Raw genomic sequence first — 26,826 nt, 5'->3', positions numbered from 1 at the left:
CTGTATACACTGGTACAAGCTTTTGAGGTATCTAACGGCGACTAGTGTTTGGCGGCTCCAACAACACCGCCAACCACGGCTCCCACAATGATGCAAATGATCACCACACAGACCCAGAAGATGATCCACTTGAGTTTGCGGCCCTTGCGGGCGTGGTCTCTGGCCTTGATGACGTTGGCGTCGCCTCTCTCCAGGTGGTCTTGCGCCACAGCCACGTTCTCGTTGACGTTGTCAAACATCACGTCCTGCTCGAAAACAAGCTCCTGCAGGTCGCCAAACAGCTGGTTCAGCTCCGCAGCGAGTCGCTCGGTTCTCTCCACCTCCATGTGTCTGGCCTGCACCTCCTGCAGAACCGTCATCGCCTCGCCTTTTCTGTTGGACATCCGAATGGCGTTGTCGAACACCTGCTGGTCGCCAACCGTGTAAACGAACTCGGCGGCCTCGTCGTACGTAGCATCCGGATTGACAATCTTGTACTGGTTGATGGCTTTCTGCTTGTTGGCCTGGTTGTATCTGTCTTCGATTTTGGCCAGCCTGGTGATCGAGGCTCTGAACTGGGCGGTCAAATTCTCGGCCTGTTTCTGCTTGTCGGTGTCGGAGCCGCACTCCTTGTACAACGCCTGCAGCTTCGGCTTGATGGTGTTTTTCTGGAGGTCAGAGAGCGAATTATTGTTATTGTCAATTTGTCTCTGGAAAGAGGCCATCTCCTCGGATCCAATCGCGTTTAGGGAGTCCAGCTGCAGCTTTTCCAATCTGTCAATCAGCGTGTTGTAGTCTGAAAGGTCGTCCTTGATGTCCTGGACAAGCGTGAAGAACTGGTTTGTGCCGGTCATCTCGTACGCCGAATTCTCGGCGTAGGGGTTCCCTTGGCCTTCAGCGTACGGGTTGTCAATCTAAAACGTTAGCGCCCACAATACGCCGCCCATCCGTCGGCCATTGGCCATACTTACGGTGCTCATTCTTCTGGTCTAGTGCTTTATTTTCCAGGCGGAACAAAAAATAGTTATCAAAAGAATTGTGCCAGACTATACTTTTTGAAAAGCCGCGGTGCGAGGGTGGATGGCGCTCCTGCCAAAGGGACCGGGCTTGGGGGCGTCCTGGGGGCTCTCTGGTCGGGCAATCTGCTCGTTCGTTTTCTGCGCACGGCATCTTCTGTATTCGCTGCTGCAGTTTCCCTCCGTGGTGCCCCAGAGCCGTTGGGAACTGGCGTTTTGGCTCTTGGAGGCTTTTTTGCACAGCCTTGTGTCTTGACGTGAAAAATTAAAAAAAAAAACGATATAGGGTGATTTTCTGTATATGCCTTCGTCGTCGGTTTTGCCCCAAAAAAGGGCCTCTGAAACGGCTTTGTCTGCTGGAAAGCGCCAGATCAGTATCAAGCAGACGCCCGAGGAAGAGGCCAGAGCGAAAGATTACTTTCAGTCGCACATTTTTGATGATCATTTCAAACAAGAGCTCAAGAAACAGATCGCAGATTCGCAGCCGTATCGATGGGGGACAATCCACAACCTGATTGACGACGATCTTTTGCGCAATGTTCGCAGGGAAATTATCTCTGAGATCAGTTTCAAGAAGAAAGAGACAGATATTTACAAGGTGTTCCAGAGCGGTGATCTCGCTAATCTCTCAGGTATGACCCAGCAGGACCTCGAGCGGCTGCCCAGTCTTTACAAGCTGCGATCCGCCATCTACTCGCAGACTTTCCGTGACTACGTGTCGTATGTGACCGGCTGCGGAAAGCTCAGCGGAGTGAAGACCGATATGAGCATCAATACGTACTCGAAGGGCTGTCATTTGCTCACGCACGATGATGTGATTGGCTCCCGACGGGTCAGTTTCATTCTGTACATGCCAGAACCGGGAAAAACGTGGAAACCGCATTATGGTGGCTCGTTGAGACTGTTTGACTCTGTCGTGCCAAGCGTGCCCAGATCGGACTACTACTGCAAGCTGACACCGCAATTCAACCAAATAGCATTTTTCACTGTGCAGCCTGGGCTGTCTTTCCATGATGTCGAGGAAGTGCGGGTTGACAAGCAGCGACTCTCGATTCAGGGATGGTTCCATATTCCTCAGGCTGGCGAGGACGGTTATATTCCTGGCGAGCAGGAACGCACAGAGGCCAAGTCGACGCTTCAGCAGCTGGAGTCGAAGGAGCTCAAGGAGTACGACTTCCCAAAAATTCAGTACAACGAGCTGCCTCCGCTAGAAACCCAGGAACTAGTCACTCTTGCCGGAAAAGAGTCGGATTATCTGTCCTCGCTGGACCTGGCGTACTTGCGAAAATACATGAATCCATCGCTGTTGACCGCTGCCTCAATTGAGCGTCTTAATAATATTTTTGCCGAGGAGTCGGTGGTGGACGTGCACAAGTTCCTGAGCGAGGAATATTTGGGAGACCTGAAAAAACAGATGAAACAGCTCGAGCTCAACGAGTACCCAGAAATGCCCCACAAACAAGATCTGGTCGTCTTTCCGTGGAAACTCGCCGTGCCGCCGCACAAACAGAGATACTGCTACATCGACGGGCTGCAAAAACAAAATATCGATGACGCACAGAGCATAGCACAGATAAACCAGGTGAAGTCCACGGAGCTGCCGAATTTCGAGCTCACAAAAAACATCTTTGAGCTTCTGAAGCCAGACGTGGCTCAAAGACTTGAAGAGGCGCGCAAGCACAACCCGTCGCTGACGAGTATTCACGACGTGTCTATACGGCTGTGCGAATTAGCATCGTTTTTCAAGAGCGTGAGCTTTAAAAAATGGCTGATGGCCGTGACAGGACTGCGTCCGACGCACGACCAGATCCTTGCGCGCCGGTTCCGTCCTGGCCACGATTTCACGCTGGCTTCCAAACTGGACCTTGCTACCGACGACAGACTTCTGGACGGCCTTTTGGAGGCCACATTGAACCTGACGCCGTCTTCAGGCTGGGAGAGCGGCGAATTCGGTGGCTACGAGCTCTGTATGGGTACAGACGAGCCAGAGACCGAGGAGACCGCCGAGGAAGGCTTGAACGAGGACGAGGCTGCCATCTACAAGGCGTCAGGGGAAGATTCTGTTGTTTACGAGTCGCAGGCGTGCTGGAACAAATTGAGCCTGATGTATAGAGACTCGTCTGTGCTGAAGTTTGTGAAGTACGTGAGTTTCAACGCTCCTGGCTCCAGATGGGACGTGAGTTGCGGATGGCTCTGCGCTAAGGACGAGACAGAGGAGTCCGGGTAATAGACGAATTTTTTGATAACCAACTTTCCTGGATTTTTTGAATTTTTTGTAATATTTTTTTAATCGTGAGTCTTGTTTGTTCCTTGTATGAACAGATTGATTAATCAAACTGCCAGGAACTGTTTGATTATCTACAAGAACAAGACTAATTTGATAAGACCCGCCCGTTTAGTTTCGCAGTTAGCAAGACCAATAATGACTTCAGCCGTGGATACTCTTTCGTCCAAGCTCGATTCGCTGAGGCTGCAGGCTCCTCCTGCCATTCCGGGCTCATTTCCAGACTACAACACCGTGGACCTGTGCAGAAACTACATTGCCAACCAGCTGTCTGAACTGACCGGTGTTGACGCCTCGATCGCATACCAGAGTCTGGAGTGGTCCCTTGTTCTGGAAAATGGAGACCTGATCGTTCCTCTTCCTCGTTTGAGATTGAAGGGCGATCTTGTTGCTCTGGCCAAAGAGCTCGCTGAGAAGTTTCCCCTAGGCGGCTATCTCAAAAGAGTGCATCCTGAGGGCAAGTTCCTGCAGTTCTTCTTCAATCCAGAGTTTCTATTGAAATACGTGGTCAAGGACGTTCTTGAACGCAAACAGGACTTTGGTTCTTGTCCGCTGGGCAAAGGCAAGCGTGTTGTGATTGAGTTCTCCTCCCCAAATATTGCCAAGCCGTTCCATGCCGGCCACCTGCGTTCGACCATTATTGGTGGTTTCCTGTCCAACCTGTACGAGAAGCTCGGCTGGGAGGTCATCAGAATGAATTACCTGGGAGACTGGGGAAAGCAGTTTGGTCTGCTTGCTGTTGGGTTCGAGAAATACGGCTCCGAGGCCGAGCTGGAGTCCAACCCTATTCAGCATCTGTTTGATGTCTATGTCAGAGTCAACCAGGACGTGAAGGCCGAAGAGGAGGAGGCGGAAAAGACAGGCGTTCCTCTCGACGAGGCCAGCTCCGTGGACGGCGCCGCACGTGCTTTCTTCAAGAGAATGGAGCAGGGAGACAAGCAAGCCCTGGGGCTTTGGGAGAAGTTCCGTGCGCTGTCGATTGAGAAATATATCGACACATATGCTCGGCTGAACATCAAATACGATGTATATTCTGGTGAGTCGCAAGTGAGCCAGGAATCGATGGACAGAGTGCAAAGAGAGCTGCAGGAGAAGAATCTTGTGACAGAAGACAGAGGAGCTCTGTTGATCGACTTCAAGCAGCTGGGCGAGAAGAAGCTGGGGAAGGTGCTTGTTCAGAAGAGCGACGGAACGTCGCTGTACATCACACGTGACCTGGGAGCCGCCATTGAGCGCAAGGAAAAGTACCATTTCGACAAGATGATCTATGTGATTGCGTCGCAGCAAGACTTACATGTGAGACAGTTTTTCCGCATTTTGGAGAAAATGGGATACAGCTGGGCCAAGGACGAGCTGCTGCACGTGAACTTCGGCCTGGTGTTGGGCATGAGCACGAGAAAGGGAACCGTTGTGTTTTTGGACGATATTCTGGAGACGGTGAAAAGTGCCACTTTGGAGATCATGCAGAAGAATGCCGAGAAGTTCACGCTGGTGGAGGACCCGGAGGCTGTGGCCGACCTGGTTGGAATTTCTGCAGTGATGATCCAGGACATGCAGGGCAAGAGAAACAACAACTACGAGTTTAGCTGGGACAGAATGCTTTCCACAGAAGGAGATACAGGTCCGTACTTGCAATATGCCCATTCCCGACTGAGGTCGATCGAGAGAAATTGCAACGTTGCAGAGGAGAAACTGCTCAACGCCGATCTTTCTGTTGAAAATCTCGTTGGCACCGAGGAACAGGTCAAAGAGCTAGGACTGGAGCCAGCGGAGCAAGCAAAGAAACTAGACATGTTGGCCACTCAGCGCGAGAAAGTGGAGTCGCTGGTGCGTATTCTTGTGTCGTATCCGGACATTCTTCGGTACGCGTCGAAAAACCACGAGCCGTCCACCCTGGTGACGTACCTGTTCAAGCTGACGCACCAGTTCTCGTCGACGTACAAGGTGTTACGTGTGATGGGCGAGAAGGAGCGGGTGTTGGAGGCCAGATTGGCATTGTTCAGCTCTGTTAGACAGGTTCTGAACAACGGGCTCAGGGTGTTGGGCATCACGCCAGTTGACCGAATGTGACCTACTAATTTGAAAATAGAATGGTAGCTAAAAAATAAAATAAAAAATAGATCAAATTAAGTGAACTTTAGCGTGGATGAATATAGCCTTTCCACAAAATTCAAATTTCCTAACTTAGCATTTTCCCCTGATGACTTTCAACACTATTGAGGAGGCGCTCGAAGCGTACAAAAACGGCGAGTTTCTTGTTGTGATGGACGACGAGGACCGCGAGAACGAAGGAGACCTGATCATCGCTGCAGAGAAGGTGACCCAGGAAAAAATGGCGTTTCTGGTCAAGCACTCGTCGGGCTTTGTGTGCGTGCCTCTGAGCACAGAGCGTGCGGACGCCCTTGATTTGCAGCCCATGGTGCCGCACAACACGGACCGTCATGGCACGGCCTACACGATTACTGTGGACTACGGCGAGGGCACGACGACGGGGATCAGTGCCCACGACAGGGCGTTGACCGTGCGGCAGCTGGCGAACCCGGACTCGAAGCCGGCGGATTTTCTGCGTCCCGGACACATCTGCCCGCTGCGCGCCCGGCCCGGTCTGCTCAGAGAAAGAGTCGGCCACACCGAGGCTGCGGTGCAACTGTGTGTTCTGAGCGGTCTGCAGCCGGCCGGAGCCATCTGCGAGCTGGTCAATGCCGACGACGGGCTGATGATGCGGTTGCCCGAGTGCACGAAATTCGCTCAGGAGCACGGACTGAAAATAATCTGTATCAAGCACCTTTTGGAGTACATGGATGAAAAAAAAATCTATTAAAAATAATGAATAGACTATTTGGAACCCGTAACAATCTGCCCAAGGCGACGCTGGGCGACGCAATCAGCAGCATCGACGAGCGCGCCGCGTCGCTGGACGTGAAGATCTCCAAGCTGAACACCGAGCTCGCGACGTACCAGCAGAAAATGGCCAAGATGCGCGACGGGCCGGGCAAGACAGCCGTCAAGCAGCGCGCGCTCAAGGTGCTGAAACAGCGCAAGCAGCTGGAGGCGCAGAAAGACCAGCTCGACGCGCAGAGCTGGAACATCTCGCAGGCGCAGATGACGACCGAAAACCTGAAAAACACCATGATCACAGTGGACGCCCTCAAGAGCAGCAACAAGGAGCTCAAGCGCACCTACGGCAAGATCGACATCGACAAGATCGAGGCGCTGCAGGACGAGATGCTCGACCTGATCGACCAGAGCAACGAGCTGCAGGACTCGCTTGCCCGCAGCTACGACGTGCCGGACGACATCTCGGAGAGCGAGCTTGACGCAGAGTTGGAGGCCCTGGGCGACGAGGTGGCCGAGGACGAGACGCCGGCGTACCTGGAGATGCCTACGTTTGTGGACGAGCCCGCCGAGCCCGAGCAGGAGGAGACGGTGAAGGAGGGCGAACTGGTGCAGTGATTAGCCTATATACAGCTACTCTGTTCGCTGCAGCGCCATCAGATAGTTGCCCGTGTCGGGCAAGCTGGTGAACACCCAGCCCCGGAGCGGGACGTACGTGCATCCTCTGGCGTCGACGACGCGGAACTGTGTCTCGTCCACAAACTCGGCGATCTCGCGGCGGTCGATGTACTTGGAGTAAGTGTGGGTCCCGACGGGCACGATGCGCAGCACGTACTCGCCAAAGACGATCGTCGTCAGCCACGAGACGAGGTCTCTGTTGATGGTGGACAGAAACAGGAACCCGTCCTTCTTGACGTGCTGCATCGCCGTCTGCAGCACGAGCGCGGGATATTCGACGTGCTCGAGCATTTCCATCATGGTGACGACGTCGTACTGGTCGTCTTTGTCGAGCTGTTCTATTGATTTTAATTGGTAGTCGATTTTGTCAGTAATTGCCGGATCGAGCGCTTTGTGCTGGTCGGCGACGCGGATCACCTCCGGGCTGAGGTCAATGCCTCGCACAGACGCCACCATGGGCAGCCGGGCGAGCGATTCGGACAAGATGCCGCCGCCGCAGCCAATGTCGAGACACGAGAGTCGCGGCCGGCTTAGCTCCTGTGCGATGCGTCTGTTGATTTCCGTCTGTATGGATTCCGCCACAGGGCCCGGCAGCACGTTGTGGTGGTTCCAGCCGGGCACAAACGTTTTCTGTTCGTCGGGCACTCCGGCGTTGATTCTGACATGGCTGCGCAGGGTCTCGTTGATGAAGTCCATGCGGACGAGGTTCATCTTGTGCAGGATGCGCTGCGGGCCCGTGGTATCCCACCAGGACGCGGCGAGGCTGTTGAAGTGTGATTTTTCGGCCTCGGAAATGGCCGTCGAGAGTCTTCTGAGAAACATAAATAATTCAATTTAATTTAAATTATTTTTTTTATTTATGTCTTCTTCCGAGGAGGAGTTTGAGAGTTTGATTGCGACGCGCGAGCGGCGGTCGAACGCCGGGTCGCGGCTCAAGAAGCTGCTAGAGGCCGAGGAGGACGAGGTGCTGGGCGAGGAGGACGAAAACGTGCAGCTGCTGTTTGCGGAAGAGGGTGAGGACAACGAGTGGAGCGACGAGAGCGAGGACAGCGAGGAGCAGGAGGAAGAGCAGGATGAGAGGGAGGCTGGCGCGGCCGAGGAGGGCGCCGAGTCCGGCTCGCCCGAGGCATTATCGGACGAAATGCTGTCGTCGTCAGAGCTGTCTGCGTCGGACACTGACGAGAGCGAGGGCGAGCGCGAATTGCAGAAGGAACAGAAGCGGCGCAGGAAAAAGGTCGAGATCCCGGCGATCCGGAGAAAGCCCGCTGCGACGGCCCCGCGCAAGCGGCGCAAGGTCGACGTGGAGACGGGCGACAGACGGCTCTCGACAAGAACCACCACAGCACAGAATACACAGGCTATCCAGGAAAAGCTGGTCAAGATGCAGGAGCGCCAGTCGCACACCAAGACACGCGTGCGGGAGGAGTACGTGGAGAAGACTCTGGAGGAGAACCTGGAGGAGGCGAAGGTGACAGAGGAAATGAATACGCTGTCGCTGAACCTGTTTTTCCAGCAGGAGGTCGAGAAGAAGAAGAAACAGCGCGACCTGATGAACAGCAAGCGGTTCCGGCTGATGGAGTATATTTCCTTCCAGAGCTTTGGCAAGCTGGTGACGCCGCAGGACGAGCTGGACCGGATCAGAGAGGAGAAGGAGAGAGAGGAGCTGGCGCGGCGGACGACAAAAAGACGCGGCCGCAGACGCAAGAGCGAGATCGAGCGTGCTCGGCTCGAGGCCGAGAGGCAGGAGAGGGAGGGGATGAAGCAGGAGGTGAAGGAGGAGCAGGAAAAGCAGGAAAAGCAGGAAAAGCAGGAGCAGCAGGAGGAAGTACCTGGGGAAGTGGCCGTCAAGGAGGAGACAGGAGACGCTAATGCGGACATAAACGAGACACTGAATGGTGAGAGAGAGGCTGAGGTGAAAACAGCAAACGAAGAGGATGCTGTAAAGGAAGAAACGACGCAGGACACCGAGGCCGTCGAAGAGGCTGTGGAGGAGGCTGAGGCCGAGACCAAGAGCGTGCCGGTCGAAGGCCCCCCACAGAGGGTGGCTGTCCAGTTCATCGAGTCGCACCTGCGCAAGGACATCACCCGCCTGGAGCTCAAGGCGATCCTATTTGGGCCGCAGTCGATCGTCCCCGGCCCGCACCGCGACCCGCACGCCCAGACCATCTACACAATCAAGCGCGACTTCCAGAAAGAGCTGGACCTCAGGAAAGTCACCAAGGAGCGCGACGCCGTGTACGAGAAGCTGCTGCAGCTGCCCAAGTTCGGCGAGACGTACCACACGGTCGAGGATCTCGGCGTGACCAAGCAGACCGACGAGCACGTGATCAGCGTCACGACGCCGGCGCCGCTGGGCATCTACCTGCCCAACGGGGCCAAGAAGCAGTGTCCGATCAACGGGGAGGACGCGATGTACTACGACCCCTCGAACGGGGTGCCGTACAACTCGGTCGAGGGGTACAAGGTGCTCAAGCACGTTGCCGAGGGCGGCTACTTTTGGACGCAGATCGACCTCGGCGGCGTCAACTCGGTGTACAAGGGCGGTGTCGGGTGCTACTTTGGCCGCTGGGACGACCGGCACGCGCAGGGCGTGCCGGAGGGATTTGCTGGGTGATTCAGGGGACGTTTATTGTGCTACAGATGTATGGAACGTCAGCTGGTGTTGTGTTTGAGCTCGCTCTCAAACTTCGCGAGCAGGTCGTTCTGGAAGCGCTCGAACACCGCGCGGGCCTCGGGCACCAGGTGTGTGCGGACGAGGGCTCTTTTTTCAGCGTCGCCGGTGACCTCGAACTCGAAGTCGTGCTGGTCGTGCTCGAACTCCACGAGACGCACCGTGTGTTCGGAAACAGAGCCGTCGCGGTCGACCTGGACGACAAACTCCACTTGCAAGTCGAAGATGCAGCGCACTTTGCCCTTGCGCTGGGTCACGTCGCAGTCTCCGGCCACAGGCTTGACGCTGCTGACCGAGAGCGTGTGGTTGTCGCTCGCAACGCGCACTTTTGGCAGCTGTTCCTGGAAGTACGCGTTGGCCCAGCCGAGACAGTTCTTGTCGACCCAGTGCCAGTTGTTTGGGTTGTGTATGGTGGTCATGGCGAGAGCTGCTTGGGTGCTGAGATTTTATACCACGATAAATCTAGAAAAATCTTTTATTGACCCGTGCGTCGGTTGGCGTCGAGAATATTCAGCAGCTGGTGGAAAAAAATGTCGCTGCACGGCTCGACAGCGAGGTTGTGTGCGGCGCCGTCGAGCTCCGTGTAGCTTGCGTGGGTGCACCCGATGCTGTGCAGGTTGGCGACGAACTTCTTGCTGGCCTGGCAGTCGTTGATGTGGTCGGCGTTGCCGTGCAGGACGGCAATTGGCAGGTCCCTGCTGTAGCGAGTGTACAGTTCTGGCTGGAGCAGTCTTTTCCCGCGCAGCACAAAGTCGCGCGCCTCGATCGCCGTGGCCGTGAGTCTGGCCGGCGGCGTCCTGCTCTGGACAGACTGCTGCACCTCGGGCAACGACGAGATGTACTCCACCTTAAGTGGGGTCTTGATTCGCACGTACCGAACAGGAGGAACGGCCCAGCACAGCGCGCGGATCGCCCACTCGTGGTACTTGGGCACCGCTGTTTCTGGCGAGAGCTCGATCAGCGGCGAGCACGCGACCGTCAGTAGCAGCCGGTCGCGGTACGTGCCGAACGCGCTGTAGTTGAGAACCAGCCCGCCGCCCATCGAATGGCCCATCAGAATCACCTTTTCGTCGGACTCCAGGTTTCGTTTGATGAAAAAGTCCATGTCCTGGTAGACGCGCGAGTCGTCGTTGCTGGATTGCACGTTGTTGGCCGGCCGCGACGTGCCCTCGCCGCGCTGGTAGTGGAAATGGACGTCGTAGCCGCTGGCGGTCAGCCTGTTGAAGAGCCCGAAAAATAGCTCGTATATGTCTCTGTAGCCGTGGATGAAGACTACGCGGCCCTTGTAGTCGCCGCTGTGCTTGTGCAGAAACGTGGGGAATACGCATCCATCGTGCTCCACCTCGGCCGTGTCGACGGCGCACTCCAGCTGTTGCATTAGTGAAAATAGGGAGACCAGACAAAATTAAGTTGGTTGCACATCTCTGCACCGTCTGTGCTGGACATGAGTACTCCGGCGTGGCTAGTGCTGACAAACTCCGGCATAGTCCGCCAGAATTTTTTATCCCGCAGGGGCCCCCAGCGGCGATTTTGCGCGGTGGCCAGGCCGAAATGTCCAACTTGCTGCTGGCCCAAACAAATAAATATAAATGGGGAGTGACGATGTTTTTTAAAAAGTTAACGTTTAATAAATCAACGCAATTATGAGTGAAGCTCAGTAAGTACACAAACACACGGCTCTAACCCGCAGAGGTGATATCGGACTGATCGGACTGGCCGTCATGGGCCAAAACTTGATCCTCAATGCTGCAGACCACGGATTCACTGTTGTTGCCTACAACAGAACTGTGTCGAAGGTGGATCATTTCCTGGCCAACGAGGCCAAGGGCAAGTCCATTTTGGGCGCCCACTCGGTCGAGGAGCTGTGTGCCAAGCTCAAGAGACCTAGAAGAGTCATTTTGCTCGTGAAGGCCGGCGATGCTGTCGACAGTTTCATCCACCAATTGCTGCCTCACATGGAGAAGGGAGACATCATCATTGACGGCGGTAACTCGCACTTCCCAGACACCAACAGAAGATACGCCGAGCTGAAGGAGAAGGGCATCTACTTTGTTGGTTCTGGTGTTTCCGGAGGAGAGGAGGGCGCCCGTTACGGTCCTTCCCTGATGCCCGGAGGAGCCCCAGAGGCCTGGCCACACATCAAGGAGATCTTCCAGTCGATCGCCGCCAAGAGCGACGGCGAGCCATGCTGCGACTGGGTCGGAGACGCCGGAGCCGGCCACTACGTCAAGATGGTCCACAACGGTATCGAGTACGGTGACATGCAGCTGATCTGCGAGGCGTACGATCTGATGAAGAGAGTCGGCGGCTTCAGCGACAAGGAGATCTCCGACGTGTTTGCCAAGTGGAACAAGGGCGTTCTGGACTCGTTCCTGGTCGAGATCACCAGAGACATCCTTGCCTACAACGACACCGACGGCACCCCATTGGTCGAGAAGATCCTGGACTCTGCCGGCCAAAAGGGTACCGGAAAGTGGACTGCCATCAACGCCTTGGACCTGGGCATGCCTGTCACCCTGATCGGCGAGGCCGTGTTTGCCAGATGTCTGTCTGCGCTGAAGGAGGAAAGAGGCAGAGCAAGCACCCTGCTGGCCGGCCCTACCAGCGCTCCAAAGATTGCTGACAAACAGGCGTTCGTCGACGACCTCGAGCAGGCCCTGTACGCCTCCAAGATCATCTCGTACGCCCAAGGATTCATGCTGATCAGAGAGGCCGCCAAGGAGTACAACTGGAAGCTCAACTTCCCATCGATTGCTTTGATGTGGAGAGGAGGATGCATCATCAGATCCGTTTTCCTGGGAGAGATCACCGCTGCCTACAGAGAAAACCCAGACCTGGAGAACCTGCTGTTCCACCCATTCTTCAACAAGGCCATTGCCAAGGCCCAGGCCGGCTGGAGAAAGACGCTCGGCGTTGCCATCGAGGCCGGTGTTCCGACCCCGGCCTTCTCGACCGCTCTGTCCTTCTACGACGGGTACAGATCCAAGCAGCTGCCAGCTAACCTGCTGCAGGCCCAGAGAGACTACTTCGGAGCACACACCTTCAAGATCCTACCGGAGTACGCCACCGAGGACAGAAAGGTCGGCGACTTCATCCACATCAACTGGACCGGTAAGGGTGGTAACGTGTCTGCCTCCACTTATAACGCTTAGGTGAATAAATAAGAATGGTAACTTAATTCCTGACACATCGACGCGTCGCCGCACGTCGCCGTAGACGAAAATTTTCTAATTATTTTATTTTTTTTTATTTTTGGCACCTGTCTTGTGTGACTGTGTTTTGAGAAATATTACCCCGGATTTCTTGATTAGATAACCAGGATGCCCAACAGCATCCCGCCCTCCGAAAACAAGCCGGGCGACGCATACCACTTCGACGAAAATGAGATCTTCGACGACAGCCAGCTGCGCCAGGCCATCGAGGACGCCCTGCACGCCGACAAGGACAAACAGCTATTTACCGAGATCAACAGCGCGATCCAGGCCCTCGACGACCCCATGGACGACGACAAGCCGGACGACGAGCTCACACAGGCCATTGCCGAGGCAATTGACCACGTCAAGCCTGCCGAGCAAGCAGAGTCAAACGTCGACACTCTTGAGCCGCTCGAGTCGCTGGAGTCGCTCGGGCTGCCGCTGGACTCGAACGAGCCGGAGCTCGAGTCGGCCCTCGCCGAGATGGTGCAGACCGTGGTGGACACCAACCTGTTCCCGGACAAAAGCGCGGCCAAAAAACACACAGAGACAGACTTGGAGCAGTTCCAATGGACGAAAATGATGGAGAAGGCGATGGAGATGGCGATGGAGAACCCAGAGCATCTGATTTCGTCGCTCAACGACGCCGAGCCGGCCGAAAAGCTCAAGAAGAAACAGACGGCGAAAAGCAAGCGCAGCCAGATCAACCTGGCTGTGCAGCAGCGGTTGCAGCAGCAGGCGCGGGCCCTGCTGGCGCAGCAACAGCGCGACCGCGAGCTGCGGCAACGGCTGGAGCAGGAGAAGCAGCAGACGCAGAAGAGCGCTGCGGAGCCGCTGCCGGCGAGCGTTCTACAGTTCACGGTGCCGACGCCGCCGACGTCGATTCCGGGCCCTGTGAAGAGCAGCGAGAAGGCGTCTGTGCTGGAGCAGTTCCAGAAGTTCCAGCGGCCAGACGATAAGTCCCCGTCGGTAGCCGACACACTCGCCGCACAGCGCGAGAAAATGCTACAGGACTACGCGAAGCAGATCTCGCGAACGCCGCCGCAGGCGTCTCCGCCGGCACAATCGTACGCGAAAAAGTCCGAGGGCTCGTTCCTGCGCACCATTCTCTCGAGTCTCAATCTTGCCAATCTCGACACCCTACAGATCGCAGAGCAGATCTCGCCGCCGCAAATCGACTCGATCCGCGCAAGCGTGTCTTCGGCCGTGGACACTCTGCGCAGCAGCCAGTCGCTCGCCAAGACCGCTCCAAACAGCAACGACAGGCAGGAGTCGCCCAAGCTCGACGACAAGGAGCGTATCCGGATCGAGAACAGAGAGCGCAAGAAGAGATGGCGGGTGATTAATATCGAGCGGAACAGAGACAACGATTTGCGCGCGCGCGTCATCAAGCGAGCCGGCCAGATCTTCACAAACCCGGAAGACGAGGAGATCAAGAAGAAATGGATAGCAGAGGAGTTTGAGCGTCGCAAGCGGAAACGGCTCGAGAAAAACGGCACCGACGCGCCGCTCGTCCAGTCCAACGATCTTGACCACCGCTGCGAGTCTGTGGCGGCTCTTCTGGCCGATCCGCAGGTATCCGCCAATATCCACGCCTTATACCAGTCTCTCTGCGGAGCCGTGCCGAGCGACGACAAGCTGGCCACCGTCTCCATGCTGGCCACCTCATTGGCTGCCGCATACGTGGTTTCCAACAAGTCGCTCAGCGAGAACCTTGTGCCGTCGATTGTGAGCTCCCTGGTCAACTCGCTCAATAACCAGCTCAACGGGCCCGCTGCCCAGTCGGGAACGCTCAGCTTCAAAGTGATGGACCCGGCACGAAAACACGCTGCCGAGCCCAAACAGCACGAGGACGCGAAAAAAGCGAAAATAGACCCGGACCTCATGAAGCTACCAGACCACTTATCGAAGTTCGCCAAACCTACGACAGAACACCACGAGCCCGCGTACGTGCGCCCGGCCACAGCGTCGCACCAGCCGCGGGCCCCGCATTACCAGCGGCCGTCAACCGAACCCAGGCCCAACACCCCTACTGTGCGGTCTATTGTGTCCAAGACGCCTGCCTCCGATACTGTGGGCGGGCTGCGCAAACCCGGTGCGTTCAGAAAGCCGGTTGGTTTCGAGAAACGCGGCTTTGGAATTGTTCCGCTGCCTCATAAAGATTAATAGATGTATACTAGTATAATCAGTGATAGAAAGTTTTTTGCATCGGGTTATCTGCAATAAATGAGATATAACTGTGCTGGACGTTCGAGGAGTGAGATAAAGCTGGAATTATAACTTTTCGAACCTCTCGCTTGCAGGTGTGTGGCTATGACGGCTGTCATGGGGGCTGCTGCAAGTGCTAAAATAAAATGTTGCTACAATTCCCAACTTTGTCTGTGTAGATTAATAACCCGTGGAGATTTAAGACTCTCTACTTGGCGCAAGGAACTCGCTATTGCTTGTCAAAAGGGACTCCAGTACGTTAACGAGCCTAACATTACACTACTGCTTATGGGGGCAAAAAACAGGAGCTAAAAATATGATCGCGCCCAGGATCGAACTGGGGACCCTCTGCGTGTTAAGCAGATGCCATAACCAACTAGACCACGCAACCGATTGGATGTCAGTTTTTGGTGCTCTCCGATCATGTGCTCGCAAGAGAAAAACACAGATAGCTAAAAATGATCGCGCCCAGGATCGAACTGGGGACCCTCTGCGTGTTAAGCAGATGCCATAACCAACTAGACCACGCAACCAATTGTATGTTTTTGATGGGTCGGGAGTATATAACGGGGGTCTGAGCATCTAGAACCGAGGACGAAGGAGTACTGACTACGATACAAACCTTGTTTCCATGTGGTATAACCGTCTTCATCGTCCTGAGCCCCAATTCGTCGTTCTGATTTTATTCCGTATTTAATTTCACGCACTATTAATTTCAGCTCTAGTCAGCTTTAGTTCAGCTCTAATTCAGTAGACTCTCAATACTCGTTCGTTTCTCGTCGCTCTTCAGCAGCATCAACACTCTCGACGCGTTCAGCTCGCCCATCTCGTCCTCAGTCCTGCTTATAGTAGCCAGCTTCTCGTCCACGATCGCCGGCAGGGGTAGCTTGAATTTAGCGTTTGACGAGACCTGGGTACGTTCTGATGTCAAAAGCGAGGAAACAGGACGCACACACGAAGGCAGTCCACTGCGGCCGATGTCGGGGGTAACAATAGGGCTCGGAAGCTGTGTCGGTAGCTGATCCGATAAGTTTCGTATGTCTGGCAAGTCAACCGGAGCCTCCTTGTCGTCGGAGTCCTGATTGAGCAGAGATTCTATCTCCCTTGAGACCGCGTCGAGGTCCTCGAACGGCATGTCGCCGTTGTTTCTCCAGACCCGCGTGAACGCGTCCTCGAAGCTGAAGTCGTTGTCTATTTTTCTATAGGACTGCAGGTCGAGATCGAAGTCCACAAACTTGAGATTATCGTTCTTTGCGAGCCAGTTCTGGAAGTACGAGCGCGTGCTTGCCGGTGTGAGCATCTGCAGCTTCAGCAGCTTGATCACGAGATGCAGATATTTAATATATTCCACCGTGCTCTGCAGAATCGTCAGCTTGTGCATCATGTTGGAGTTGTCGAAGTTGTTCTCGTTGAGACCACTCAGAATGTTGAGCCGGCACGCAGGCACGAGGAACTTGAGGGCCTCGAACTCCCTGTTCATCTTGATGCGCCGCTTCTTTTCGATGATCGAGTGCTGGTTCCTGAGCTCTTTTTTCTTGCGCTCCATGTCCTCTTTGCTGGTGACCGACGACTTGCGCCGCTTTCTGCTGTTGCTCTGCGCCGGGCTGGTCGGTCCTGGCGACGGCGCGTCGACGGCGTACATCATAGGCGAGATAGACGGCGACTGGCGAATCAGCCGGTTCTTGTACTCGTCGTTCGACACAAACGACGAGGTCAGGTAGCTGGAGTTGCTGGAGCCGCTCATTTTCGGGGACGTGCTCGCAGACCCTGTGGGCGAGATGTTGCACGAGGAGCTGCTTCTTTGCATCTGGACAAACGTGGGCTTGAACACTGGCGGTGGAGGCAGGATGCCTGTTCCAGCGGCCGCAATGCTGGAGTCAGAGCTCCGGCCAGAACTGTTGGCGTCCATATCGATCGGAAACGAAATGTAGTGGGATTATTCGTGATGGAAGCAATTTAATTAGCGTTGCATGCACGAATCAGCTTACAATGGTGAAGCCGGCAAATATATAGAGCAAAAAGAACTAAAACGAGCAGGCTGAGAAAGGCAACACAGACGCTTCGGGGAGTGCACTGCGGCGATCGCCACCTTGCGGGAGCGGCCTCTCACGTGGATGGTCTTGTGACCACCCACCCCACGTGTTGAGCCGCACGCGTACGAAATTTATCGCACGAGGCTAAATTTGTGCCACCGTGCGGCGAAGAATATCTGGGGCACGTGCGCTGGAAGCGTCGATCGTCGCGACGGGACGAAGCACGTCGAGCAGTTAGCGGTTTATTTCGAGGACAATGAGTCGTTGAGACATGTTGGTGCTGCTCAGAGATTGCTATGCCTGGTAGGTGGGTGTTACTGTTTTAGGGAGACAGCATTTTTGGATTTTTATGGTAACCACAGGACCGCCTCTTATAGTGCTAGCGCAGACAGGCAGTGGAGTACAGTGGAGACCGTTCGATTTTATAGATCTCGTCCCAACCTAGCACCATACCTGATTAGCTGATTAAAACAAATTTCAACGCTAATCCAGATTGTCTGATTGATTTGCTCGTAATCAGAGTAAAAACCAGTTCTACAGTGCCAATTTGCTGTTATCTAGCATTTTCATAGCCTGCTTCTTACAGTCCCCTCCTGCACCAGACGGGCCACCCGATTGGCCAGCCCGTAGGAGTTTTGGTAGCCCGAGTGCGCCGAGCCGTAGTTGTGGATCCGCCAGCCGTCTCTCGAAACGTTGACTCCACCCTCTCTGCCCGGACGGATACCTACAAACTGGCGCACCTCAACCAGCCGCTTTGGATTTCTCATATAGCCCGACTCCACAAGCTCTGGCGCATACCTCAAAGCTCTCTTCTTTATTCTCTCAGTCAGCTCTTCGTCAACGTCCAGCGAATCATCGTGGTACAGGTACGTTCCTGTCAGCAGCGTTCCGTAGCCGGCCCGCGGAACCACGTAGAGCGACTCGGCAGCATGCTCCGCGTCCATTGCCTCGACAATCGTCAGTTTGCGCGCCACGTTCTCCACCAGCAGCGTCTGGCCCTTGACAGGAAGCCGGTTCTGCCTATCGGTGGTGTTGAGGTCAAACCCGCCGATTCCCGCGCAATTGACCACCAGATCGGCCTCGACAAAGTCGTCGCCGTCCAGAAACAGCATCCTGGCCTCCTCCAGACTGCCCACCGTGCGTCTGACATAGTTAACACCGCTCTGAGCACACCGGTACAGCAAATAGTGCAGATACTGCACCGGATTGATGGTGAACCCCGTGTATCTGAACGCAAAAACAATGTCGTCGCCGGCCGCGCCCACGGGGTACTCCCTGGGATCGATCACCTCGTAGTTTCTCACCAGGTCCTTGAACCACGGCCCGTCGTAGCCTGTCTCCTTCATCGACATCCGCGGCACGTACACCTCGGCCATGCGCTCTGAAACACCCGAGCCGGGCTCCTGGGCAACGCGCAGAAACTCGTAGTACGACGCGATGTCCTGCAATTGCGCCAGCCAGCCTCTGCTGGCGAGCGAGTCCAGATGGTAGAAAAACGCCCCCGCGTACGGGCTCGTGTAGAACCTGGCCTCGTCTCCCGGCAGCTCCTTGGCCACTATGGAGACCAGATACCCGCGCCGCGAAAGCTCCAGCGCCGTCGTCAGCCCAATCACGCCCGCGCCAATCACAACAATCCGCTCTTTCATCTAGGCTATTTTCTTATCTCTTTTTTTTTTTTTTTTTTAATTCTCGTTTTCCAGTGCATTTTTTATCACACCAATCACGGCTGTGCACTGGATCTTATCGCTGCCTCCCTTGCTGATGCTGTACTCAATGTCGCCCAGGCCCTGCAAAACAGCCATCCGCGTCCTCGGCTTCAGCTCGTACTTGTCCAGCACGCTCACAAAGCCGCTCACCAGGTCCACCAGAGCAAGCCCCTCCGTCTTGCGGATCTTGGTCATCGTGGCATACGCGTCCATCCAGTCGTTCGACATGATCGCGTCAAGCACCGTCGTCACCGACTGCGGTCTCGGAGCACCCACACACTCGTACACCATGTCCTGGGTGATCTCCTCGCCCGTTTCGACCGCGGTAGCACACGCCTGCAAAACGTTCAGAGCTCGTCTCATGTCGCCCTCGCTCAGCTCCAGAAGGCTCTGGCGCGCGTTGGACGCGATTTTCAGGCCCTCCGCCTTGATGACGTGGTCCACACGGTCCTGGAGCGCCGAGTCGGCGAGCGGCGAGAACCTGAACCGCGTGCACCGCGAAAGAAGAGCAGGGTTCAGTTTGTGCGAGTAGTTTGCCAGAATGCAGAACCGCGTGTTCTTGGTGTACTTCTCGATGACGCGTCGCAGTGCGTTCTGCGCCGCGTTCGACATCGCGTCGGCCTCGTCCAGAATGATCAGCTTGAACCCGCTGTTGAAAATCTGTCTCGTGCTCGCAAAGTTCTTGATCTGGTCGCGCACCACGTCGATTCCTCGGTCATCCGACGCGTTCAGCTCGAGAACCATGTTTCTGTAGTTTTTTCCGTACAGCTCGCGCGCCAATGCGATGATGGTGGACGTCTTGCCTGTGCCGGGAGGCCCGTAGAACAGCAGGTGCGGGATCCGCCCTTCCTTCGCAAACTTGCGCACCGTCTGCACCACGTCTTTCTGGCCGTACACGTCGTCCAGCTTTGCTGGCCGGTACTTTTCCACCCACGGAAGGTTGTCTGAGCTCATATTGAACGCGTAGAAAAAATAGTGATTTTTTTTTTCTAGGTGCAATATCACGTAAGCAGGTGTTGCCAGCGTCTGAGAGTAGCCATGGCAACGTAAATATGTCTGGCGGCTACTTACCGCTGATGATATGCGGCGACTAATGGCATATAAATAGTCCTGTGTTCGTCCCATAAAGTTAACCATGTTTACTTTGCACCGTTTTCGAGCGCCGGCGAAGTAAACGTGGTTCCGCCAGCAGTGGTGTCACACACTCCAACCATACACCAGACCGGTCTGCTACCGTGGGAGATTCTGGTGTATAGTCACGGCCAGAAATTTCTAGCTTTCGCCATCACTACGGTCCGTCACACTTTACCCAATTCGAAGCGAAGCTATTCATTGGCCTCCCTCGGGAGGCCTCTAATGCCGGCTTTCTCCTACTGGAAATTGCCGGTGTATATCCCTCCGGTGAAACATGGCCGGGTCTCCTAATGGGGGGATACGTTGACGCAGCCCATGCTGCGGAGGGGAGATATAGAACTTTTAAAGGCTTAGATACTTTATTTTAACGTACCTTCCCCTACATGGATAGGGAGAGCGCATCCCCCCTATAGAAGGGGAGAAGTACACCCCCCTTCAAATAGGGAGAAATATAAAATGCGTTCCCCCTACAGAAGGGGAGAAACATATCTCCCCTTTCAAATAGAGGGAAGGCAATTTATATGCCCTCCCTGTTTGGGGTGGGTAGCCCCTCTCCCTCCCCTATGGTCAGGAGAGCCGCATCCACCCCTGGTTTCGAAAGTATACTTCCCGTCTTTCTAGCATAGGGCGGTAGTGGAGCCCTAGCGCCGGACGACCTATGGCAGCATACGTTCCCGGGCCTACCCCGTCGGTAATAGTTCTATGTGTGGTATAACTGGAATTTCTAAATCTGGAAATGTGCTATTCTCAGAAGTGAAAAACGTGACTTGGTAGCAGAATCTAGAAAATTGAAATTGTAGCAATATTCCGATAGTTCGAAGAACGAGCATGATCTAGTAAGACAATAGCTGGTTGCAACAAAAATAATCCAATTGTAGCATTATCTTGCAAGCGCGGCAACGCTCACGTTGAAGGGGGCTCCTCCAGCAGAACGCACCGAGGTTGTACTGCCGCTTCCTATAGTTAGCTGCCGACATCGTCAACCAATTGCAAAGCAATTCTTCAGGGGAATTCAATATCTGCTGACCTCGATTCAAGCTTCAAGGCCGTACTTCGTGCCATGTCATGCAAAGCGTCGCGCGGTTATTAAACCCGCGCCAGCATCTGCACAACGTCGACAGGTTCCTGGTCCTTTCAGTACCCCTGGATGAGGTTGTAAAACCTATCCCGTTTCTTGCAAGCCACGATGGATGCCCCACAGTCCAACGTCCACGTGAAGACCCTGCAGATACTAGACCGCTGTCCATCTGTCTTGCAAAACCCAGTTAATCAGCGCATTGGGCCAAACGTGTCTTCTTTCGGACTCCAATGCGAGGAAAACGGAGTCCTCCCAAACAAGTGGCTTGGGAGTATCGTCCGTGATGAACAGAGAGCTACCTGAAGGGGGCACACCTGGTGTACCAATAATGAGCAATCTTCTGTCCATGAAGTTATCTTTGGGGGGAACTGCAGCTTTTATATCCTTTTACGTGGGCGCCTAAGTTTCCGGTAAACGCCCACTCTAAATGTGCTTCATGGCTGTGCACCAAAATAAAGAGAAATAACCTTGATAATAATTTTCATTTTATTCTAGATTTTGCCATGGAGAAACTACTTCAGTGGTCGATTGCGAATCAGTCAGATGACAAGGAATTGCGGGCCAAAACCCCAGCGCCAGATCCTGAGCTCCTGGCTCAGCTATTCGGACAGGCTGTGGACGAGCCTACGCAGATGAAGCAAAATATGGCGGTCATTACAAGCCCCGACATCGATTTAGAGAACAAGCTCGTTGCCTTCGACAATTTCGAGATGTTGATCGAAAACCTCGACAATGCAAACAATATCGAGAATTTGAAGCTGTGGGATCCGTTGCTGCAGCAGCTCAGCAGCCCTGAGCCCAAACTCCAAGCTTTGGCCTGTTCGTGTATAGGTACGGCCACGCAGAACAACCCCAAGTCACAGCAGAACTTCCTCCAATATGCGGAGGGCGAGAACGGGATGGCCAAGCTCGTGGAACTGGCTTCAGACAAGTCTCCCGAAACGAATCTCAAAGCCATTTATGCCCTGGCAAATATCGTGAGACACAACAAGGAAGGCGTGGAATCTTTTGAAAAGCATAACGGATGGGATATTATTGCTCCGATTCTGAATAGCGACAGGTCTAGCGAGAAACTGAAGCTGAGAGCGCTGTCGTTGCTGAACGCTGCTTTATCCACCCCGATCGACTCGGCCAGACTTGGAAAACTGCAGCAGGACCAGGTTGTCAAGTCCCTGCTTAGTTTGATAAAAGTGGATGGCCATATAGGATGCATAGACTCTGCCACTAACATTGTGACGACGCTGATGTCGCACAAGTACAGTTTTGACGACGAGGAGAAGAAATTGGTGGTCCAGGCCGTGGAACAACTGGAGAAGATGAAGGACCAGATCTCGCACGAGGACCTGCAAATCCTAAAGTCAGTATCTTAAACTTGCGCCAACTAACCTCTAGAACGTATTCGAAAGTTGAATATCTGCGGAACTTGAAGAAGAAATCGGGCTAGTCGAGCAACTCGTTAGGATTCGTGCTTGTGAACACTTTTCTGAGGTTCTGCTCGACGTCGGTCCTGATGAGCGCCGGCACCCTGGTCTGCAGCTTCTCGGCCAGCCGCACGAGCGTGGGGTATTGCTTCGCGAGCGTGCGTGCTGAAGACGTAACTAGGTATTTAAATTGTTTGAGCGATTCTTGGTAGCACTCTTCGGGCGTCTGGCCGCAGCGGATATTGCCGATGTTGGCGAGCTCCGGGTTTCTTTCGTGCGGGTCGTAGCTCTTTTGTGCCATGGTATAACTGAAAGACCTGATCCAGTCCACGAGCTCCCGCAGACCCTTGATGGGGAAAATGTGGACTCCGAAAAACACCTCGAGTTCAACCAGTTTTTTGCGCACCGTTTCCGCGGAAAGTGCGCTGTTGGCGGGGCCCAGCACCCTCTGCGTCTTGTCGTTGCCCATTTTCCGCATCACCTGGCTCACAAACGCCCTGTTATGTTGTGCGCGCAGCGTTTGCAAGTGCTGCTCATACCCATTGATCATGAGGACGACATTCGCGTCCTGGCGCATCCGCTTCACCTTGAGAATGATCGTGCGCAGCGTGTCGTCTCGGATCTTGTCCACGAGCTCGGCAGCGTCGTAGTACAGCACGACGGTCGCCTCTGTCTTCATATACTTGTCCACAGGCACATACGTCCCTTTTCGCTCGTGGTACACGGCCTCGACCTGTCTTTTGAACTGGATAAGCGGGAGATACAGAGACGCCGTGTCCACTTTGATTGGAGCGAGGAAACTGTCGAAATCTGCGTTGATCTCGGCCAGTTTTGCGTGCAGGCGCGTCTCGATCTCCACGCTCATTTCCGCCAGCAGCTCGTCCTTTGTCCGCTGCATCTTGTTTACCTGTTTCAGCTCCTTGCTCTTGAACTTTTTCGCGTGCTCCAGCAGCGCGTCGAGGTCCCCGACGGACACCTCCGTCGTGGCCACAGGGCCAGCGCTGGCAGCCTGTTTCGGTTTCGAGGGGGTGATGGCGGTTTTTGTGCTTATGTCAAAAATGCTCCCCAGCTGGATCTCGTCCGACGGGCAGCCAGGATCCAGCTCCAGGACCGACTCGTCGCCAGCGCGGGCCGGGGAGCTGGGAAGGGCTATTTTTGTGCGTTTGGCCGGCTCAGAGTCGGACTCTGAGCCCGATTCAAGCACAATTGCATTCGACAGCGACGACGGCTCTTCTGGCTGCCGTTTGCGTTTTGTAGGGAGCGGGCTGGAGGAGATTTCGATGATGCTGGGGAGAGACGAGGGAGACGATTTGGCTGCAGATCTGTTGAGCTTGGGCGTGGGCGTCTTGACGGACAGAAGCCGCCGTCTGGTGGGGGTAGGCGACGAGGAAACAAACAGGTGGGAGGAGCGGGACCCGCGGGGGTCCGACGACTCGAGGTCGATGATATCCATGTAAACAAAAAAATATAAAAATGTAGAAAAAAGGCTCTGATTAGCTAAGCACGGCGAGGAAGGTTTCGACACCCCGAGCAACTGGGCCCCTGTTACGTAATTGCAATTATAGTGCACGTCACGCCCGAGAGCAACTATTGTCCACCTTCAGCCGTGGCGTGTCTCCGCCTCTTTGCTCCCCTTGTCCTGTGCTATTTCCGCTTTGGGCGACTGCACTTCCTATTTGCCCATTTCCCGATCCAGTAACGGCCCCATCTCTTTCGAAAAAATTTCCCCCGTTTTAGTAAATAGTACATACGTCTTGTTTATGTATTTCTGTCTCGGTATAATTAGCTGAAATTCACAGGCTCATATTAAAACAAGTTGCTCTTATTTTTTTTTGTTAATTTCAATTCCCATGTTGCTCACTTCTCTTAACAGACTGCTCACTTTGCTGTTGCTGGCCGGTGCTACCCTGCTCCTGCTGTTCATTGTCTTCTCCGGCTCGGTCTCGTCCTTCCCTTTCAACCAGTTCTACTGGGTCCAGGCCAGAACCTCCAACCTGAATGCCAACGGAGACATTTCCAGATGGACCTTTTGGGGAATCTGCAACCCAGAGACCTACGACTCCCACTCCAACGGAAACTGCACAAACCTGGGTCCTGACCAGCCTATTTCTCCGTACGACAACTTTGGAAACTCCACCTTGTTGCCCCAGGACTTTGTCACCAATAGAGATACCTACTACTACCTCTCGAGATTCTCGTTCCCATTCATTCTGATTGCGCTGGTGTTTGCCGGCGTCAGCTTCATCTGCTCGCTGTTCCAGCTCTGCTGGTGGACCATGAAACAGGTGGTCATTTTCTTTGTGTCCCTGAGCGTCCTTTTCTGTGCTGCCGGTGTCTCGTGCCAGACTGCCGTCTCCGTGATGGTGAGAAACAAGTTCTCCGACGCCGGCATGACCTCCAAGGTCGGCCCGTCCATGCTCGGCATGGCCTGGGCAGCCCTGGTGTGTCTGCTGATTGTGTTTTTCCTCACCTGCTGCAGTGGCATGCACAGAGCGTACAAGATCCACCGCGAGCAGCGCCAGCTGGAGATGAGCCAGGCCGGCCCCGCCGGCGCTCCGCTCTCGCAGCCCGTGTCTGGCCCTGTTCCGGGCGACGACACCAACCAGGGAACGCTGCCTTCCAACGAGGGCGGCATCCGCTTCTTCAAGATCAAGAGAACCCAAAAGGCCATCGACGAGGAGTCGTTGTAGATCACACCTGTATAACTAGAGCTCCGCTCGAACATAATACCAATAACTCTGTTCACCTATGTACAACCCGCTTCTACTCGTTCTTCTGCTCACCCTCCTCGCGCTTCTGCTCCCGCTCGCGAAGAATCTCCTCCTGCAGCTGCTGCAGCTGTCTCTGCTTCTCCACCGCCTTCTGCTTCAGCTCCATCTTCTTCTCCTCCATCTTCGTCTGCGCCACCTCCAGCATCATCTCGTTGAAGCCGCTCAGCGTGTCCTCCACAGCGTCCAGCGACGGACCCTTGTTCACGGTGCCCAGAATCACGTCCGCAACCGTCTTGTCGAACTCGCCCGAGCTTGGTTGCGAGCCCAGACCGCTCAGATCCACGCTCAGCATGTCCTTCACCGCCTGCAGCTTTCTGTCCGAGAACGCACTGTCCACCATCTCCTTGAGTTTTTCCTCCGTCACGGCGAAATTCGCCGCCGCATTGTACAGTTCCAGCAGCTTCACCGCCTGCGCCTGCTTCTGCTCCAGCTCCCGCGCCCGCCGGTTCGCCTCCCGCTTCAGTCTCAGCTCCTCCTTCTCCTCCTCTGTGCGCGGCCGTATGAACGGACCGTCCAGATAGCTCTCGACGGTCGGCATCGTGTACACCTCGGCGTGCGACGCCTTGTACTCGCGCGCGGCCTGCTCCACCTTGGCCTGCTCCTCTGCGCGGCGGCGCTCCTGGGCCTCCAGCCTCTCCAAACGGCCCACCTCTGTCTGGTACGACTCGGCAAGATACTTTCTGCGGAGCTCGGCCTGTTTGATGTTTGCGCGCTGCTCGGCGGCCATTTTCTGCAGCGCAGACTCGTCCGGCGCCTGTTTCGGCGGCCGGGCCGTGCGCAAAAGACGCTCCTCGGGCGTCACCACCGGCGGACGGATCAGGTCTCTTGTTGTGCCGCGAGGATGCAAGATCCCGTCGGCGTACCCCGTGTCGGGCTCTTTCTGGTACACAACGTGCTTGTACGGCTGTTTGAAAATGTCCCGTGGTTTCGGCAGAAACCCGCTTTTTCCTCCAAACCTCGCAGCTCCTTTTCCCATGGTGAGATGAAAATTGGTTAAAATTTTTTTAATATTAGTTGCATTTCGCGTCGATCGTCCATGAGCATCTCGGCAAGACTGTCAATTGCGTGGGAGTCGTCTCCAACGCCGGACGAGAAGACCTCGACGATGGTGCTCAGCACGCCGAGCGAGCGCTTTGTCGACGTGCGGCCGTTGCTGGCGCCCCGTGGCGACTTCCCCTTCGAATGGGCCTTTGCAGGCTCTGCGCGGCTTCTGGCCCCTGACGGCTCGCAGATCGAGTTCTCGCACGATTTCTTTGACTCGGACTATATTCGCCGCTGGTGCGAGTGCCGGAAACGCGAATTGGCCGGCCACGCCGTCCAGTACCCACTCAGAAGCGAGATCCCCAAAGATATCGGCCATTTCGAGACGTTGCCGGACGGAACTCGCCGCGAAACGGGAGCCATGCACAACGCCGCGTCGGGCAAAGTGGAGCAGTACGAAGAGAGATGGGTGACGCTGGACCCGTGGCAGACGACGCCAGGACACAGGGTCCAGGCCGCGTCGACCGTCGCGGCCGAGTCGCGGCTTTTCGACGTGAAAAGCGGCGGCGAGGGCCGGTTCGTCCGCGTCGGGAACTGGGCCCAGGGCGTGTTCTGGAACAAAGACAACCTGGACGCGCCAATCTCCGTCGTCAGGGCGTTTTTCGACGGCCGTTGGAACCCTGTGCTACAGCATGGCGATTGCTCCATGTTCCCGGTGGGGGAGAACCCTGCGGTGGGGGCGACAGTCTCCCGCGGCTGTGTCGTCTGGGACGTGATAGAGTAAGCAATTTCAGCCGATTAAATGGAATTCTACCATACATAGGCACTCGACTTGTA

At 55.1% G+C, this 26,826-nt stretch overlaps 19 protein-coding genes across 19 annotated transcripts; 8 read left to right on the top strand and 11 right to left on the bottom strand.

Annotated features, from left to right (window-relative positions):
- Nucleotides 1-41: 41 nt before the first annotated feature.
- KL928_003516 (uncharacterized protein) lies at nucleotides 42-959 on the bottom strand (the record flags this gene model as incomplete). The annotated part of the gene is made up of 2 exons (XM_043204112.1): nucleotides 42-871; nucleotides 947-959. 2 exons carry the CDS (start codon nucleotides 957-959, stop codon nucleotides 42-44), a joined length of 843 nt encoding a protein of 280 aa, XP_043058958.1.
- Nucleotides 960-1,296: 337 nt separating this feature from the next.
- Nucleotides 1,297-3,222, top strand: KL928_003515 (uncharacterized protein; the record flags this gene model as incomplete). The annotated part of the gene is made up of 1 exon (XM_043204111.1): nucleotides 1,297-3,222. The coding sequence occupies one exon, from the start codon at nucleotides 1,297-1,299 to the stop codon at nucleotides 3,220-3,222; it is 1,926 nt and encodes a 641-aa protein (XP_043058957.1).
- Nucleotides 3,223-3,417: 195 nt separating this feature from the next.
- KL928_003514 (uncharacterized protein) lies at nucleotides 3,418-5,349 on the top strand (the record flags this gene model as incomplete). The annotated part of the gene is made up of 1 exon (XM_043204110.1): nucleotides 3,418-5,349. The coding sequence occupies one exon, from the start codon at nucleotides 3,418-3,420 to the stop codon at nucleotides 5,347-5,349; it is 1,932 nt and encodes a 643-aa protein (XP_043058956.1).
- Nucleotides 5,350-5,479: 130 nt separating this feature from the next.
- Nucleotides 5,480-6,732, top strand: KL928_003513 (uncharacterized protein; the record flags this gene model as incomplete). The annotated part of the gene is made up of 2 exons (XM_043204109.1): nucleotides 5,480-6,012; nucleotides 6,168-6,732. The coding sequence occupies 2 exons, from the start codon at nucleotides 5,480-5,482 to the stop codon at nucleotides 6,730-6,732; spliced, it is 1,098 nt and encodes a 365-aa protein (XP_043058955.1).
- A 15-nt stretch (nucleotides 6,733-6,747) lies between these two features.
- On the bottom strand, nucleotides 6,748-7,614 carry KL928_003512 (uncharacterized protein; the record flags this gene model as incomplete). The annotated part of the gene is made up of 1 exon (XM_043204108.1): nucleotides 6,748-7,614. The coding sequence occupies one exon, from the start codon at nucleotides 7,612-7,614 to the stop codon at nucleotides 6,748-6,750; it is 867 nt and encodes a 288-aa protein (XP_043058954.1).
- Nucleotides 7,615-7,651: 37 nt separating this feature from the next.
- On the top strand, nucleotides 7,652-9,406 carry KL928_003511 (uncharacterized protein; the record flags this gene model as incomplete). Its single annotated transcript, XM_043204107.1, has 1 exon — nucleotides 7,652-9,406. The coding sequence occupies one exon, from the start codon at nucleotides 7,652-7,654 to the stop codon at nucleotides 9,404-9,406; it is 1,755 nt and encodes a 584-aa protein (XP_043058953.1).
- Nucleotides 9,407-9,444: 38 nt separating this feature from the next.
- KL928_003510 (uncharacterized protein) lies at nucleotides 9,445-9,882 on the bottom strand (the record flags this gene model as incomplete). Its single annotated transcript, XM_043204106.1, has 1 exon — nucleotides 9,445-9,882. The coding sequence occupies one exon, from the start codon at nucleotides 9,880-9,882 to the stop codon at nucleotides 9,445-9,447; it is 438 nt and encodes a 145-aa protein (XP_043058952.1).
- A 56-nt stretch (nucleotides 9,883-9,938) lies between these two features.
- On the bottom strand, nucleotides 9,939-10,841 carry KL928_003509 (uncharacterized protein; the record flags this gene model as incomplete). The annotated part of the gene is made up of 1 exon (XM_043204104.1): nucleotides 9,939-10,841. The coding sequence occupies one exon, from the start codon at nucleotides 10,839-10,841 to the stop codon at nucleotides 9,939-9,941; it is 903 nt and encodes a 300-aa protein (XP_043058951.1).
- A 343-nt stretch (nucleotides 10,842-11,184) lies between these two features.
- Nucleotides 11,185-12,615, top strand: KL928_003508 (uncharacterized protein; the record flags this gene model as incomplete). The annotated part of the gene is made up of 1 exon (XM_043204103.1): nucleotides 11,185-12,615. The coding sequence occupies one exon, from the start codon at nucleotides 11,185-11,187 to the stop codon at nucleotides 12,613-12,615; it is 1,431 nt and encodes a 476-aa protein (XP_043058950.1).
- A 168-nt stretch (nucleotides 12,616-12,783) lies between these two features.
- KL928_003507 (uncharacterized protein) lies at nucleotides 12,784-14,823 on the top strand (the record flags this gene model as incomplete). Its single annotated transcript, XM_043204102.1, has 1 exon — nucleotides 12,784-14,823. The coding sequence occupies one exon, from the start codon at nucleotides 12,784-12,786 to the stop codon at nucleotides 14,821-14,823; it is 2,040 nt and encodes a 679-aa protein (XP_043058949.1).
- Nucleotides 14,824-15,607: 784 nt separating this feature from the next.
- On the bottom strand, nucleotides 15,608-16,774 carry KL928_003506 (uncharacterized protein; the record flags this gene model as incomplete). Its single annotated transcript, XM_043204101.1, has 1 exon — nucleotides 15,608-16,774. The coding sequence occupies one exon, from the start codon at nucleotides 16,772-16,774 to the stop codon at nucleotides 15,608-15,610; it is 1,167 nt and encodes a 388-aa protein (XP_043058948.1).
- A 690-nt stretch (nucleotides 16,775-17,464) lies between these two features.
- KL928_003505 (uncharacterized protein) lies at nucleotides 17,465-18,544 on the bottom strand (the record flags this gene model as incomplete). Its single annotated transcript, XM_043204100.1, has 1 exon — nucleotides 17,465-18,544. The coding sequence occupies one exon, from the start codon at nucleotides 18,542-18,544 to the stop codon at nucleotides 17,465-17,467; it is 1,080 nt and encodes a 359-aa protein (XP_043058947.1).
- Nucleotides 18,545-18,580: 36 nt separating this feature from the next.
- KL928_003504 (uncharacterized protein) lies at nucleotides 18,581-19,558 on the bottom strand (the record flags this gene model as incomplete). The annotated part of the gene is made up of 1 exon (XM_043204099.1): nucleotides 18,581-19,558. The coding sequence occupies one exon, from the start codon at nucleotides 19,556-19,558 to the stop codon at nucleotides 18,581-18,583; it is 978 nt and encodes a 325-aa protein (XP_043058946.1).
- A 797-nt stretch (nucleotides 19,559-20,355) lies between these two features.
- On the bottom strand, nucleotides 20,356-21,164 carry KL928_003503 (uncharacterized protein; the record flags this gene model as incomplete). The annotated part of the gene is made up of 2 exons (XM_043204098.1): nucleotides 20,356-20,379; nucleotides 20,976-21,164. 2 exons carry the CDS (start codon nucleotides 21,162-21,164, stop codon nucleotides 20,356-20,358), a joined length of 213 nt encoding a protein of 70 aa, XP_043058945.1.
- Nucleotides 21,165-21,319: 155 nt separating this feature from the next.
- On the top strand, nucleotides 21,320-22,186 carry KL928_003502 (uncharacterized protein; the record flags this gene model as incomplete). Its single annotated transcript, XM_043204097.1, has 1 exon — nucleotides 21,320-22,186. One exon carries the CDS (start codon nucleotides 21,320-21,322, stop codon nucleotides 22,184-22,186), a length of 867 nt encoding a protein of 288 aa, XP_043058944.1.
- A 70-nt stretch (nucleotides 22,187-22,256) lies between these two features.
- Nucleotides 22,257-23,690, bottom strand: KL928_003501 (uncharacterized protein; the record flags this gene model as incomplete). Its single annotated transcript, XM_043204096.1, has 1 exon — nucleotides 22,257-23,690. The coding sequence occupies one exon, from the start codon at nucleotides 23,688-23,690 to the stop codon at nucleotides 22,257-22,259; it is 1,434 nt and encodes a 477-aa protein (XP_043058943.1).
- Nucleotides 23,691-24,078: 388 nt separating this feature from the next.
- On the bottom strand, nucleotides 24,079-24,962 carry KL928_003500 (uncharacterized protein; the record flags this gene model as incomplete). Its single annotated transcript, XM_043204095.1, has 2 exons — nucleotides 24,079-24,790; nucleotides 24,862-24,962. 2 exons carry the CDS (start codon nucleotides 24,960-24,962, stop codon nucleotides 24,079-24,081), a joined length of 813 nt encoding a protein of 270 aa, XP_043058942.1.
- A 54-nt stretch (nucleotides 24,963-25,016) lies between these two features.
- Nucleotides 25,017-25,984, bottom strand: KL928_003499 (uncharacterized protein; the record flags this gene model as incomplete). Its single annotated transcript, XM_043204092.1, has 2 exons — nucleotides 25,017-25,494; nucleotides 25,569-25,984. 2 exons carry the CDS (start codon nucleotides 25,982-25,984, stop codon nucleotides 25,017-25,019), a joined length of 894 nt encoding a protein of 297 aa, XP_043058941.1.
- Nucleotides 25,985-26,044: 60 nt separating this feature from the next.
- On the top strand, nucleotides 26,045-26,773 carry KL928_003498 (uncharacterized protein; the record flags this gene model as incomplete). The annotated part of the gene is made up of 1 exon (XM_043204091.1): nucleotides 26,045-26,773. The coding sequence occupies one exon, from the start codon at nucleotides 26,045-26,047 to the stop codon at nucleotides 26,771-26,773; it is 729 nt and encodes a 242-aa protein (XP_043058940.1).
- Between the last annotated feature and the right edge of the window lie 53 nt (nucleotides 26,774-26,826).

This window comes from Ogataea angusta (genome assembly GCF_019207475.1).
Source record: "Ogataea angusta isolate 61-244 chromosome Unknown 61-244_NODE_7_length_650817_cov_90.064852, whole genome shotgun sequence".
NCBI lineage: Eukaryota > Fungi > Ascomycota > Pichiomycetes > Pichiales > Pichiaceae > Ogataea > Ogataea angusta.
This window is presented reverse-complemented; position numbering and strand designations above follow the sequence as displayed.